This window comes from Sinocyclocheilus grahami, unplaced genomic scaffold (genome assembly GCF_001515645.1).
Source record: "Sinocyclocheilus grahami isolate Dianchi unplaced genomic scaffold, SAMN03320097.WGS_v1.1 scaffold1043.1, whole genome shotgun sequence".
NCBI lineage: Eukaryota > Metazoa > Chordata > Actinopteri > Cypriniformes > Cyprinidae > Sinocyclocheilus > Sinocyclocheilus grahami.
The window spans coordinates 107,045-123,689 of NW_015506222.1; the positions used below are offsets into that span (position 1 = coordinate 107,045).

The 16,645-nt window shown below is 35.4% G+C and overlaps 1 protein-coding gene across 1 annotated transcript in view; it reads left to right on the plus strand.

Annotated features, from left to right (window-relative positions):
• Window positions 1–16,645, plus strand: part of LOC107566060 (myomesin-2-like) — a 47,952-nt gene that overhangs the window by 25,423 nt on the left and 5,884 nt on the right. The window contains exons 21-32 of the mRNA XM_016251434.1: window positions 6,252–6,414; window positions 6,582–6,688; window positions 7,792–7,836; window positions 7,930–7,934; window positions 9,333–9,477; window positions 9,593–9,655; window positions 10,118–10,185; window positions 10,282–10,395; window positions 11,851–11,938; window positions 12,043–12,081; window positions 13,083–13,188; window positions 13,941–14,104. Coding sequence (XP_016106920.1) covers window positions 6,252–6,414; window positions 6,582–6,688; window positions 7,792–7,836; window positions 7,930–7,934; window positions 9,333–9,477; window positions 9,593–9,655; window positions 10,118–10,185; window positions 10,282–10,395; window positions 11,851–11,938; window positions 12,043–12,081; window positions 13,083–13,188; window positions 13,941–14,104 — 1,107 coding nt within the window. The remainder of the gene's footprint in view (window positions 1–6,251; window positions 6,415–6,581; window positions 6,689–7,791; window positions 7,837–7,929; window positions 7,935–9,332; window positions 9,478–9,592; window positions 9,656–10,117; window positions 10,186–10,281; window positions 10,396–11,850; window positions 11,939–12,042; window positions 12,082–13,082; window positions 13,189–13,940; window positions 14,105–16,645) is intronic.

Genomic DNA, 16,645 nt, shown 5'->3' on the forward strand with positions numbered 1-16,645 from the left:
TATATATATATATATATATATATATATATATATATATATATATATATATATATATATATGAATACTTCTACATATATGAATGGAAAAATAAAAAACTAGAGCGTGTATGCACATTGAATGGACTTGCGTGAAAAGCATTTTTGTGCAATTTGAGTTTAGGGATCACAATTAATGAGACAATTAATGTTGGATTTTTTGCTGATTTGTAATTTGTGATCGAAATGTTCGTACATAATGTAGATTGTTTGTTGACATAGTAGATAGGAAGTACTTTTCAAGAAAACTTCTCTCCCTCATGTCATTACAAACCCATAAGACTTTGGTTCACCTTCACAAATTAAGATATTTTTAATAATAATGAGATGTTTCTGTCCATCCATTAGAAGTCCAGGTAACCAAAAAGGTCATAAATGCATCGTTAAACCAAATCCATATGAATCAAGTGATTTTATCCAAGTCTTGTGAAGAGGTATGATCGCTTTATTTGATGAACATATTTAATTTAGGCTCTTATTTGCATCTGAACAGTGATCGGTGCACATACATAGACTAGAGCACGAAAGTTCAAATGTGCGCGTGTGATGCATGAGAACCAGTAAGGTTTGTTTTAGTGACACATGCACAAGCTTACATGTTTACAATGCGATGAGCTCTATGTAAAAATAAAGCTAAATCTGTTCATCAAATAAAGCAACCTAATCTCTTCCCAAGACTTGGATTTAACCGCTAGCTTCATTTGTATTATTTTATATTCATATTTAATTTTTGGGTGAACTCTCCCTTTAAGGCAGCAGTTCTCAATGAGAGAACTTTGGGGGTGCTGGAAGATATATTTTTTGAAGGGGTTTTGTTTAAGACAAGTTTACAGCAAAGATTCACACCGAGATGAGCTGAAACTTGCAACTACTTTCAAAAGAATGTGGACTGTATCGTTCTAACACATGCCAGTTTATACCAATGTGACTAGACGAGACGGGGTATTGTTTCCATAGCAACCACTCTTTACTTTAGTTTTTCTGTCAGCTTTGTGTTGCACAGCTGTCAGACTTGTGAAAGCAACTTAGTGTCTAGCTTCCAGAAACACGCTATGACATATATAAAATAATAATAAGAAGACAAATGCTTCTTGTTTACTGATTGGCTGCTGTTTGTGATGATAATCTAATTAAAGGTTGAATGTCGAATTGCTTTGCATTTGTTGAACCCTCAGAAAAATAATTTCTTTTCACATGGCTCTTTTTGCTCCCTGGGAAACTAATGATAATGATATTTTAGCTGTTAAACTTGTGGAGAACCACTGCCTCAAGGGGAATTTTGTTCCAAGTCGATATAAAAAGTTTTTTGCAGCCCCATTTTTACTTCTGTAATGTGATTTTTAACAAGAAAAATACTGGGGAAATCATTGCACATCAGAATAGAGCTATGTGTTTGGAAGGGGTCAAGATTTTAGCTTATTAGCATGGCCCAACTAGCCTTTCATGGTAGATGCAGTAAATCCAGTTTTTCTCAATTGACTACTTAAAAAAAAAATGCTGTGTATTCTGACAAAATTTTTCTTTTATTATTTTTATTTATTTATTTTGAATATAGATGTTTTTCTACTGACTTTTTCCCTTGAAGGCTGTTAAAAGCATGAAATGGACTGGAAATGGACAATGTCTGCTGTCTTTGATGTCACATCTCAGGATAGTGACTAGTCAGCCAATCAGCTTTGTCGGGACATCATTTTCCTGCAGCACCAGGGTGATGAAGATTGAATTAGTCACATGACATGTATGGCTCAAAAACATCCGTGCCCAAAACTGAGTGCCTGTGAGCAAAGATGGCAGATTGTGCCAGCCGAAGAACAGATAGCTTTCTTCAGATATTATATAGACCTCATTGGCTTGGTGACGTTGGTCATCCATCCAGCGTGCCTTTGGCTAGAGATGATGTGATAGTCTCCAGCATCTCCATGACCCTATATGGGAATATCGGTTGGGAGAATAGTTGCATTTCAGAGGTGGTTATTACTAGCGTGAAAAGCATTTTTGTGCAATTTGAGTTTAGGGATCACAATTAATGAGACAATTAATGTTGGATTTTTTGCTGATTTGTAATTTGTGATCGAAATGTTCGTACATAATGTAGATTGTTTGTTGACATAGTAGATAGGAAGTACTTTTCAAGAAAACTTCTCTCCCTCATGTCATTACAAACCCATAAGACTTTGGTTCACCTTCACAAATTAAGATATTTTTAATAATAATGAGATGTTTCTGTCCATCCATTAGAAGTCCAGGTAACCAAAAAGGTCATAAATGCATCGTTAAACCAAATCCATATGAATCAAGTGATTTTATCCAAGTCTTGTGAAGAGGTATGATCGCTTTATTTGATGAACATATTTAATTTAGGCTCTTATTTGCATCTGAACAGTGATCGGTGCACATACATAGACTAGAGCACGAAAGTTCAAATGTGCGCGTGTGATGCATGAGAACCAGTAAGGTTTGTTTTAGTGACACATGCACAAGCTTACATGTTTACAATGCGATGAGCTCTATGTAAAAATAAAGCTAAATCTGTTCATCAAATAAAGCAACCTAATCTCTTCCCAAGACTTGGATTTAACCGCTAGCTTCATTTGTATTATTTTATATTCATATTTAATTTTTGGGTGAACTCTCCCTTTAAGGCAGCAGTTCTCAATGAGAGAACTTTGGGGGTGCTGGAAGATATATTTTTTGAAGGGGTTTTGTTTAAGACAAGTTTACAGCAAAGATTCACACCGAGATGAGCTGAAACTTGCAACTACTTTCAAAAGAATGTGGACTGTATCGTTCTAACACATGCCAGTTTATACCAATGTGACTAGACGAGACGGGGTATTGTTTCCATAGCAACCACTCTTTACTTTAGTTTTTCTGTCAGCTTTGTGTTGCACAGCTGTCAGACTTGTGAAAGCAACTTAGTGTCTAGCTTCCAGAAACACGCTATGACATATATAAAATAATAATAAGAAGACAAATGCTTCTTGTTTACTGATTGGCTGCTGTTTGTGATGATAATCTAATTAAAGGTTGAATGTCGAATTGCTTTGCATTTGTTGAACCCTCAGAAAAATAATTTCTTTTCACATGGCTCTTTTTGCTCCCTGGGAAACTAATGATAATGATATTTTAGCTGTTAAACTTGTGGAGAACCACTGCCTCAAGGGGAATTTTGTTCCAAGTCGATATAAAAAGTTTTTTGCAGCCCCATTTTTACTTCTGTAATGTGATTTTTAACAAGAAAAATACTGGGGAAATCATTGCACATCAGAATAGAGCTATGTGTTTGGAAGGGGTCAAGATTTTAGCTTATTAGCATGGCCCAACTAGCCTTTCATGGTAGATGCAGTAAATCCAGTTTTTCTCAATTGACTACTTAAAAAAAAATGCTGTGTATTCTGACAACATTTTTCTTTTATTATTTTTCTTTATTTATTTTGAATATAGATGTTTTTCTACTGACTTTTTTCCTTGAAGTCTGATAAAAGCATGAAATGGACTGGAAATGGACAATGTCTGCTGTCTTTGATGTCACATCTCAGGATAGTGACTAGTCAGCCAATCAGCTTTGTCGGTACATCATTTTCCTGCAGCACCAGGGTGATGAAGATTGAATTAGTCACATGACATGTATGGCTCAAAAACATCCGTGCCCAAAACTGAGTGCCTGTGAGCAAAGATGGCAGATTGTGCCAGCCGAAGAACAGATAGCTTTCTTCAGATATTATATAGACCTCATTGGCTTGGTGACGTTGGTCATCCATCCAGCGTGCCTTTGGCTAGAGATGATGTGATAGTCTCCAGCATCTCCATGACCCTATATGGGAATATCGGTTGGGAGAATAGTTGCATTTCAGAGGTGGTTATTACTAGAGTATGAAGGTTTTTTTTTTTTTTTTTGGAATTGTGCACAGTAAATCAGAAGTTGCATTCAGTTTTAAATTCTTATAGTCTTTAAGCACTTACAAAACCACCCATAATCCAGAATAGCTGAATATCAGTGCGTTCAAAAGAAGGGATATTTATTTTGAATGAAATGAGAGGAGTTCACAGCTGTGCAGGGCAGTGTGGATGGCACCATGGGAGGAGTTCTGAAGTGTCTTGGGGAGCAGCTGCCTGCACATTCGCAGATAAGGAAAACGGGATGATCCAAGATGATTCATCCCGAGCAGCCTGAAAGGTTTTGGGGCTGATAAAATGCCATCAGCCAGTAGAGTGCACTGTGGATTCGTCTGTTTATATAATGTGTGTGTGTGTGTGATGTTGTATGAGATGCTCTCTTTACTGCACAACGGAGAAGGAAAGCCCCGTGTAGGCTGATTGGTCATCATCAGGGCCACATCGAATCTGTGCCTGCAGAACTGCACCAATCATTTGCAAACTTCTTCACACCTTGCATGTTTATTTTATTTTACTTTACTTTACTTTACTTTACTTTACTTTACTTTACTTTACTTTTTTTAATTTTTAAAAATTAATTTAATTTAATTTTTAATTTAATTTAATTTAATTTAATTAAAAAATATATATATTTTTTATATATATTTTTTTTTATTAATTTCATTATGCTTTTATACTACTAACCTGAAAAAAATGGAAACCCCAAAAATGGTAGCAACTAAAGTAACTTTTAGTTACTACTAGTTTATTCAAATAAATAAATATTATTTAACATAACTGAATCTATCTAAATACATTAATTTATACCAACTAATTTAATAAAATGAATCTTTATGCATTGAATCAGGTAAAAATTGTTCTTTAAGGTCACAACTGCAAGTAACCACTTTTTACAGTTTACAGCAATAATTCACCTAATAATAATAATTTAAAATGAAAATTATTTTCTTGACTTAAACTTATTCTGGAATAGTGAATTTAGTGAATTTCCAGAATATCCTGGCCACTTTCCAAATAATGGAAATGAATGGTAAGGTTCCATTAGTTAATGTTAGTTAATGTATTAACTAACATGAACAAACAATGAACAATACATTTATTACAGTATTTATTCGTCTTTGTTAATGTTAGTTAATGATACACTTAATACCGTTGTTCATTGTTAGTCCATGTTCATTCAAAGTGCATTAACTAATGTTAACAAGCACAACTTTTGATTTTAATAATGCATTAGTAAAAGTTTAAATGCATTGAATCAGGTAAAAATAGTTCTTTAAGGTCACAACTGCAAGTAACCACTTTTTACAGTTTACAGCAATAATTCACCTAATAATAATAATTTAAAATGAAAATTATTTTCTTGGCTTAAACTTATTCTGGAATAGTGAATTTAGTGAATTTCCAGAATATCCTGGCCACTTTCCAAATAATGGAAATGAATGGTAAGGTTCCATTAGTTAATGTTAGTTAATGTATTAACTAACATGAACAAACAATGAACAATACATTTATTACAGTATTTATTCGTCTTTGTTAATGTTAGTTAATGATACACTTAATACCGTTGTTCATTGTTAGTCCATGTTCATTCAAAGTGCATTAACTAATGTTAACAAGCACAACTTTTGATTTTAATAATGCATTAGTAAAAGTTTAAATTAACATGAATTAAGATGAATAAATGCTGTTCATGCTTAGTTCATTTAACTAATGAACCTTATTGTAAAGTGTTACCAAATGAATTAAAACTGGGTTTGCAAAGCCACAAAATGAGACATATAAAAGTGGTGCACTATATTATATGATATATGTAATCCTTAATAAAATATCTAATAAGTCTTCTGCAACCGTATTATAGCTTTGTGTGGCAGACCGAAATGCAAGCTGATGTTTTACTGAAAATGAAATATGGTGCTGCATCAGGTTTGATTTCAATGACATTTGGTTACAAGACACATTGAAACCAATGGCATTTGACGTCAGTGGTGTTAAATGTCATCAACGGGACGTTTTTACATGTGACATTTGTAGTCCGTTTTAGATCTTCAGAGGAGCGAAATATCATCTAATTAATATTAAGATCAAATGAAAATATCCATATTAGTAATTAAACATATAAATTAGTATATGAATATAATATTCATTTAAATCGGAAAAGAGTTAATAGTGTGTCTCCCAACTTTCTCTAATCATAGGGAATATACTGACCAATAATCCCACTGTGTCCTATAAATCCGGCATATCCTACAGCACTTGTTTTGTAGTCTGCACATCTTGTCTACTTGTTTGCAAATTCTTCTCTGTTCTGTTATGTTGAAGGCACCCAGGAAATCAAATGTGGCGTCGATGAGGAATCAGGTGACATTTATCTCTCTTTTGAGAGCTGCCAAATGATGGAGAAATCAAAGTTTGCGTGGAAGAAGTCCTACCAAGAAATTACAGACTTCTCTAAGGGAATCGTCATCAAGACATCAGGCAGCCAGTAAGAAAAACACACATACGATGTGTCCTAACTAGATCTGGACCAGATACATACTAGCTCAAAGCATATTTAGGGCAATACCACAGTCTGTGCATATTCAATTCCGTTTGTTTTCCTTTTGTTGTCCCACTGAACATACACTAATGTTTGCTCATTTGCTTCTGTAGCTCAACTTTGCTTTTTAAGAACCCAGACAAAGAGGATTTGGGCACATACTCTGTGTCTGTTACACATACTGATGGTGCCTCCGCCAGCTACAAGATCTTAGCAGAAGGTGAGGCCTGTTAATATATTATGACTATCACCTTCATTATTAATGCCCTTCCTCAAAATTATATAGTGTACCAGACACTACAAAACATTCCACTGACAGATTTGAATCATATTTAATTCAGATATCAGATACTTGTCAGCATGTTGATCTGTCTTATGGATATCACATTGTTTTCTGTGAAATAGCTGCCATACAGTGTTGGGGAAAGTTACTTTTAAAAGTAATGCATTACAATATTGCGTTACTTCCTAAAAAAGTAACTAATTACGTTACTTAGTTACTTTTTATTGAAAGTAATGCGTTACGTTACTTTGCCGTTACTTTGTAAATCTGGGCTGGGCTTGCTTGTTTGCTTTTAATATAAAAAAGTTCTATTTTTGGCAAATATAAAAGCCCTTTCACAACAAAAGCCTCAGGCTGAAGGAAATGTAAATTCACGTCTGTACAGTATACACAGAAGAAGAAAGTGCAACGCTCTTCAGCAATAAAAAAGAAGAAGAAATGTTAATGTATCTTGTGTAATTTTTGCTTATTAGTATGGTTGAATTGGATCACCGAAGGTCAGCAGCAAATTGGTTAATAAAATGGGATTAAATACATAAAGGATATTTGTATTATTTAACATATTTAATTATTGCAGCTTTGAGTCATATTCTGAGTTGCTTTTAACAGTTTTTATTAATTTTGAGGAAAACTAAATCAGATTTTTTTTTGTGTGTGAGTGAGTGAGATGAATTAATGCATGTTCACATTTATTCTAGAACTAAAGTAACATCTTACTCCCGATTTCTCTCAACAAAGGGACAGGAGAGCTTTCAATCAATAAATGGGGGGAAAAAGTAACTGGCGTTGAAAAAGTAACTCAGATATTTTCTTGTAAATTAAAAAGTAATGTGCTACTTTACTGGTTACTTGAAAAAAGTAATCTGATTATGTAACTTGCATTACTTGTAATGCATTACCCCAACACTGCTGCCATAATATAATATATGTCAAAGATCCTTAATAATAATAATAAAGATTTGTGTTGTGATCGTCTTGAAATTGTTGATAATGATGATAGTTGATAAAAAAATTATAGTTGCTTCTGTTCTCCACTTTAGAGCTGGAGAAGATGTTGGCCCTCAGCTATGACATACGCAACCCAAGTAAGTGACCCTGCATAGTAGAGATCGAACACGGACCATGTTCAACATGCACACTTGACACTTTAATTGAACAGTATAATCAGGGTCCCACAGTCCTGGTAATATTCCAGGTTTGTAAAAGTCAGGGAATTCAAGAAAATCATAAAAGGTCATGGAAATGATTGTAACATTTCACAATTAATTTGTTTACATTATCTGATGCATGTTAATTCATAATTATTGTTATACTACCTGGAATGTTAAAAATGCAAGTATTATCTATTGCGTAATTGCGTATTGCGTAATAAACAGAACTGCGTGCGTCTTGTGGAAGAATATTGTAGCCGGAGCTACTTCTCTCTGTTTATGTCTATGACGAATCACGCAGGTACTGGGCTACTCCGCAGTGGTACCTACCCGAACCAGTCTAAATAGTCAGAATAGAAACACTTATTATAGGTGTACCGTAGTGATTCAGGACAAGCCAAAAACACGGTTTGGAAAATGGATTCATTGTGTATTATATAAATTTTGAACAGTTACGGACTGCAGCTTTAACTAATGTTAATGTATATAATCTTATTATGAAGTGTTTACAAAATTTATATAGTGCATATACATTTTTGTCTAATTATTCTTTGCTCTGAAATATTTATTTGGCTAAAAATGACTTTTTTTGTGAGTGCAAGCAATTAATTTGTTTACATTATCTGATGCATGTTAATTCATAATTATTGTTATACTACCTGGAATGTTAAAAATGCAAGTATTATCTATTGCGTAATAAACAGAACTGCGTGCGTCTTGCGGAAGAATATTGTAGCCGGAGCTACTTCTCTCTGTTTATGTCTATGACGAATCACGCAGGTACTGGGCTACTCCGCAGTGGTACCTACCCGAACCAGTCTAAATAGTCAGAATAGAAACACTTATTATAGGTGTACCGTAGTGATTCAGGACAAGCCAAAAACACGGTTTGGAAAATGGATTAATTGTGTATTATATAAATGCAGGGTCACATATAGTATATTTAATTATATATTCTAATATCCTTTGTCATAAATCTTCACAAACACCAATATTTTAATAATTGCTTGTTAAATGTAACCAATAACAGATCTAAAATTAAATATTCATTTGTGTACTGTACATTATAATTGTGTGATTTTAGCTTTTAGTGTGTTTTTTTTTTTAGTATTGGATTTTAATCAGTTTAACTGGATATCAGACATAACATAATTATCTGCTTTTCGATATCAGCCAGCAATTGAATATTGGTGCATCCCTCTCATTGAAATGAAAAGCCCAGCATGGACTGGTTTTGTATTGGATTACAGAATTGTCATTCTCAGTGAACTATCACTTTAAGCTTAGCTCCAACCTTTGCTGTGTAAGAAAACACAACCAATCCAAATAAACAGCTCCATTGCAATACTACCATCTGTTATGTTTTTCTGTTCTATTTGCGTGAGCCTCCTAAGAAAAGCCTAGGAGAGAAATGTTTTCCTTTTTCACAGCAAACTAAAATGAGTCACGATGCAGCTACGGGCATTATTGAGATGGTGATGGATCATTTCACTGACGACAGCGAGGGCACTTTCACTGTGCAGATCCAAGATGGCAGAGCCAAGGCCCAGTCCTCTCTGGTGCTGATCGGAGACGGTGAGAGCCAGCATCGCTCTAGGGCTTCTGCAGCTCTCCTCTTGAGATACTGTGCTCCTCTGTTGAACTCTACTCACTGACCTCTTATAGTTCCTGCTTTATTTTCCTTTTCCAGCCTTCAAGGCAGCGCTGGCTGAGGCGGAATACCAAAGGAGGGAGTACATTCGTGTGAAAGAGGGTACTGCACTCATCCTGTTGATATAGCTGTTGAAGTAAACTTCAGACCCTGTGGTTTTGTAATCCATTCTTGGTATTACTTTTTTACAAACAAGCTTTGCATTATATACAACATCTCTTATTGGTTTCCTGCTGAAAAATGGCTTACGTGAATAGTTCAGCCTAAAATTAAAATTCTGTCATTGCCCTCATGTTTTTTTTTTTTTTTTTACATACAAGAAGAGATTGTTAATAATATGCCAGTCTCTCTTTTACACTGTATTGCGTAGTATATTCTTCTCAGACTAGTAGATTTAGAAAAGGTTCCAAGTTTTGTCACTTTACCTCCCAGCTAAAACAGATAAATACCATCTTGGGCAGACTGTGAGACTAGCAAACCACTTAGGCTGGCTTATTTATTTATTTATTTAGCAGTAGGGTTGCTCACTGATTCTTCGAGTTTTGTAATTCTTTTTTTTTCCAGGTCCTCACTTTATGGAGTTCCTGTCCGCTCAAATTGGGGATACTGCCTCTGTCACTCTTGTTTGCAAGGCAAGTTGAATGGGAATGATTTAGCCAAAGCAAACTGAATGTCTTTGACTGACTGATGATATATTGGCATTTTCTTGCATGTCTGACCCCCTTCAGGTGGCTAATTTGAAGAAGGACTCTGTGTTCCAGTGGTATAAGGACGATGTAGAGGTGATTCCTGAGGTGCCCGCCGACTTGAGCTCAGGAGTCTGCAAGTTCCCCCTTACTAATGTGAGCACTTCATTCCATAAACACGGGAGCTAAAAAATAGTTTAGCAAAGTGGTTTTTAACTGTGTCAAAATTGCTTATCATACAAAAGTTAACCAAAAAGCCTTAAAATCACACACTGAAATATATTAAAAGAGTAGCTCACCTAAAATATTATATTCCAGGTTATTTAATATTTCCAGTGAATACTTATGTCATGACAACTCTCGGAGAGACATAACAATGTTTATGTGTTTTGTCTTGGCAGGACAGACTTGCTACTGCTAATACATCCACAGACATGCTGCTGTGAGCATGTACTGCTGGTACACATTTAACATATATGAAACAACATCCATATATAACATACATGAAATGACCCCGTAGCAGATCTATACAGGTGGAGCTGGGGAAGGTGGAGGGTAATTTTAAGTGTACTGCAACTGCTACAGCAAGCACTAGCCAAGTATTTGAATGTTGAGCAGCAAGCTCATTGGCTGGTGACGTGAAAAGAAACCAATGATGAGATTCTATCAGATTGAGTTAGAACCTATCAGTATGCACCATCTAGAGTTTCATGACATAACTTTGTATAACAGTGATCTAAAAACACTGGGCTAGATTGTATTAGTATTATCCATTAGGATTAGTGAATTTACTTTAAAAAAATGAGTTTGATGCACAGCCTTTTGATGTCAACAACTAAATATGAGGGGAAGCTACTTCTCTTGAATGTTTTACTATTCATGGTCTCTTAATATTGTGATTATATACACATTTATATGGCTAATTGCAATTTATTAGTAGCATTTACATTTGTTTTTTTCCCATCATGTCCAGAGAACAGAACGGACCTGTGACCCATTTATGGGTTCATGATCACTAGTTTAGTCAATAACAGTCGTTTGTGTTTGTGTTTTCCATAATCAAAGTTTAAAATTGATCAAAAGTGCACTGAAGCATGCTCAACGCTAAGTGCCATAGCTACGGTTATTTCAGTGAAAAGACAAATAATCCCTGTTGGATTGTTATGGGTAATTGCTCTGTTTTTGTTTCAGTCGATATTCTTCCCAGTTACAAAGTAAAACAGCTTGTGCAACTTCCATAAATACAAAGAAGCTTGACGCATGACAAAATTATAGTGTATTTATTGTAATCGCTCCTGACATCTTGTGAGAACTACCATAAGAACATTTCACATGAGAAATAACCTTAAGAGTTTTTGACTCCCAGGGATTGAAACCAAGGGTCTCTATCAATTCAGTGCCATTGTAATTTTCTGTAATGTTGGTTATTCTTTGACATTTTTTGTCAGGATTATTTTTACAAAACTATATGAAATACCTATAATTTACTCCCAAGACAATGTAGCACAAAACCTATTCTGACAGTAATGCTCTAAAAAAAAGCATTGTCTTTGTGAGATGCTGTATTTTTTATTTATTTTTTTTCTTCAATTTTGTATCCTGCTATTGTAGTTCTCCAAGAAGGATGTGGGACTATATAAAGCAACCATCACTGATGACAGAGGTCAAGATGTGTCACAGATTGATGTTTCTGGCAAAGGTACCGTCTCTCAGGATTGTCTTATCAAATATAGAAAAATGTAAATGTGTGCTGGAAAATGTTCCATTAAACATGTATTACAGATGTCTTTTTCTCGCCCACAGCTTTTGATGAAATCATTAACGAGCTCAGTCGTATCTCTGGTGTGTATAACATGTATCATCGTGCTTGTCATTTGGCTCTCCAAAGTCAGCATGTCTTTCCTTGTGTAAACATCAGCTGATTTTAAATCAACCGTCTCCCACCCCTCTCTCATCTTCTCTATCCATGGACTCTAAATCTGGTCATTTAACTTAAAATGAACCAGAACTTCAATTAGGAACTTTTTATGGTTTCCCATAGTTCATATTTAGTGCTGCGCTGGAGCAGTCAGGATCTTAGTGATGAATTGTATGACTGTAAACCAAGGGAGACTCTGATACTCTTTTGCTAAAAAAGCATGCCTTGTTGATGTGGTGTTTAAGTGATTCTTCTGAAAACATATCCAGATTAAAAAAGTGCATAAGCTTAATAGTAAATCCATCAAATTAAAATGTATATACAAAGTAGATAAAAATACTATTACAATTATATAAAGCCAATTTTAAGCTTTTATAAGCATAAGCTGTTCATTCACAAAGAGCGTTTAGAAGCATAAATTCAGTCAAGTGTGTCCAAACGTTTGACTGGTAAAAAACATAACAATAACTTAAATAATATATATATATAATTTTTTGAGGACTGGCCATCCATCCGAGGTGTTTCCCTGTCTTCGCCCTGAGATGCTTGGATAAGCTATAAAATCCCTACATAGGACAGTGTTTTGGAGAATTGATGAATATTATTTTTCGAATTACAATTACTCATGATTTTAAGGTAAAATATGTTGTCAGATTCACAAATTTGTTTACACACAATTCATTGCACGTCTACCCACTTCAGTTTCCAGTATACTAAAATAATTCTTAATCTTTATTCCAAAAAACAATAACATGAAAACAGTAGAAGGATCATTTTGAAGAGAAAAACAGTTGTTCCTTGTCGCTGGGTGCCTACTTGAAAATCTTTGCATAGATAGCAAAAAATCTCAGCTTTAACACATGGTGAATCACAGCAATGTTGGTGAATTTTAAGATCTCTTTCCTTCTTTTTTGGACCTGGACAGGATCCACCGCCTCCGAGTTGTCGATTCAGTGCACTGCGGAGGGCATTATGCTTCAGTGCCATATGAAATATTACACAGAGGAGATGAAGATCCATTGGAAACAAAAGTATGCACATTTTCCACTCTCCCTTGAAACGATTTCCTAGAATAAAAAAAAAAGATACACAAATACACTTGCAAATGAAATGCACATGCCTCTTCATGTCCCCAGGCGTGACAACGACTCTACATGTAAACATGGTTTTCAGATTTTGGTCTATAGTTTTGTGTTGCTTTAGTGTGAGGTGTACAAAATAAATGATTATTGAACTACAGGAAATTACAGGAATAAAGAGTCTGTCTTGTTCCTCGCTCTGTTGTCGACACAAAACAAATCATTCTGATTGCAGTTGCCTAATGCTCTGCCCTGGAGGTGATTCAGTAGCATGTGAAATTCTAACGCAGTGAGAAAAGCCTCTTCCTGCTCCCATGGCTTCTCAAATCCCTGTATTAGCATTTTGAAGTGGCTATTCTGGGTCTTTTCCTCACCCTGTAGCACGTTTTGAATCACACGCAGAGCAGGTATTAATGCAGGGGACATTTCACATTCAGTCGTGGCACACAAAAAAAACACCCACCGTGTCTAATTTTACACTAGGGACATGCTAATTTGATGCCCCACTTAAAAAAATGTTTTGAGAGCATTTACTCTATGGAAAATGAGCAAACAATTGAGCTTAAAAAAGGGATTGGGATTAAACAGGCCTTTGGTGTAACATGTTAAAAGCATGCTTGTGATCGTATTGGTTTTATCATTCTCTCAGTGATGAACAGATATTCATGGGTTTCTTTGCATTCATTTACTCTTTGTACTTCAAGGGATTCTAAAATCAGTGCATCAGAAAGGATGAGAATTGGTGGCAACCCAGCAATGGCAACTTTGGAGATAGTCGAAACGACTGATAAGGATAAAGGAATGTACACTATTGAGATTGTGGATCCTGAGAAGACGCATTCTCGTACCCTGGACCTCTCCGGAGAACGTGAGTTGTAAAAACAAACCTATAGACTATACTCAACAAAACTGACGTAGCAATTTGCACTCAATTTGTTTGGGTAGAATTCTTCCCATGTGTTGACTGAAGAGCACCTAAATGTGAGTAATACGAACACTTGATATTTCAGTAGGAAGTTACTCGTCACTGCATTGATGTTAATGCAATTATTGCTCTTTGAATGGAGAAACATACACTATAAACTTAATTAATGTAGCCACCCACAACCTTAACGACAAGCTCCACGGTAACACTTTAGTATAGGGACCAATTCTCACTATTAACTAGTTGCTTATTAGCATGCCTATTATTAACCTACCTAGTCTCATGGCAAAAACGTACCTGGGGGCACTTTTTCGCGAGATGCGAAATATGCGAAATACCAATAAGTACATATCACTGCAGTTTCCAAAAGAAATGAACACTAGAGGCAGTGCAACTCCAACACCTTTTATTCCTGTTCACACACATTTACCGAGTTTCGATTAATAAAGCGTAATTTTCGCACAATTACTTGACGGATATTATGTTATGACTTCTAAACAATTTTAATATGCTGGAAGATTTGAAAACTGATGCTTTTGAATGTTAGCATCGCACATATCCAGCTTCATATCTATGGGTTTTCATCTACAACAGGTTTGTTCGGTAGCTCATGGAGTACAGAGACGTAGTTGAGAGGTGAGGAGCTCCGGTTCAAATCCTGTGTAACTATGGTTTGACAAAACAGTTCAAATCTGCATATAAGGAATTTCAAATGGCATGGTTGCATCCACATGTGTTTTTATATCAGTTTTGCATTTGTTAACACTATCGGGTAGGTTTAGGGTTGGTTTGGTGTAGGGCATATTTCCAACACGATAGAGCATTAACTTTTAGCGACAGTCCCCGGATATTTGAATTCTGAACCGCCGCAGTACATACCTGAAGCAACGTAATAAAAAACACAGCAATACGTACCTATATCAACGTAATAAAAACGTGCCAGGGTTCACGTATTGAACTCGTGTTTTAGCGCCTCTCAGTGGACATTTATCTTTGAAACTGCGGCGAAACGTGCATTAAGGTACGTAAAAACGGTGTTGCAGAAAAGTACCCAGAGGTACGTATTTTTATGAGATCAGGTTGTTATTAACATACAGTATTGGCTGTTTATTAGTACTTATAAAGCACTTATTCTGCATGACCATATTCTACATCCCTAATGCTGCCCCATACCTAAATTTAACAACTACCTTACTAACTATTAATAAACAGCAAATTAGGAGTTTATTGAGACAAAATTCATAGTTAATGGTTTGTTAATCTGGAGAATTGGACCTTAAAATAAAGTGTGACCAGTTCCACGCTTCAGCTCAATGGTAACCACAAAAATTTAACTGATCATTGAACAATACCAGGTCTTTCCCTTTACTCAAAAACACTTCAAGTCAACATCTCAACACTTTCAAAATGTACTCTTCTGATCCAACCCATATGCAAAACATGCCGGGAAATAAAAAGCCACTGCCTTGTTTCAGTTTATGATACAAACATTTTTCATAGTACCAACCAAATTAAGTAAACTTCAGTTTTACATATTTAGATTGAACACAATTAAATTAAGTAGAAACAAAATGTTTAGCAATTGTGTCATTTCATGTACCTAATTTTATTAAATGAATTTAACAACCAGCAACAACAAAAAAAAACCATCCTCGTTTAATTTGAATGGTCAGAGAGAGGGTTGCGAGTAGTCACAGCAAACTAAGTTATTAACTGTTAGCATAAAACAACCTTTACTAAACATTATAATTGGGCAAAATATATGAAAAATGTATGATGCCTGAATGGGAGTATTGCAAAAAACAACCCAATTACATTTGAACTTAATTGAGCATCAAGTGAAATACTTCAGCAACAGCTCAGATACTTTTAACCTCCCTACCAGAATCAGCATTAATGAGAAAAACACATCAATGTTGAAGGTGATGGCAAGACTGTCATGTTTTCGTGTATTTTAAAGGCTTTTTCCACTCAGGAAAAAAAAGTTATTACAAAGATGGTCAACCCAAACACGTGTTCTGGAATTGATCCCGTGTAGATGTGTTTATAATTATAATTATAAAGGCCACTGTTGCAGCTGCACACAAAGGAGATGTATTTAAGGAAATCCAGGGATGATAAAATGCTGTCATAGCATCAAAGGTGCAGATACTGGCAGCGGTTTCAGTTAGTCAACAGACTGTTTGATGACAAACATAATCAAGGGCTGGTATCTGACAGGTCATGCGATTTGCCGAATGCTGACAGTAATGAGTAGGGGAAGAAGAGCTATTTCCAGCGAAGCAGGAAAATAATGCTATTAAAATAATGAGAGCTGATTTTCTTTTTATGCCATGCCTCCGGGACAAGAGAGACAGTGCTGTCTTCCTTTTTTAAAAAATGGTATTCATGTTTTATATGTTCTTAACTTTTATTCTTTTTTTTCTGCCCCCCCCCCCCCCCCCCCCCCCCCCGCCCCCAACACCACCCCCCCACACATCACCC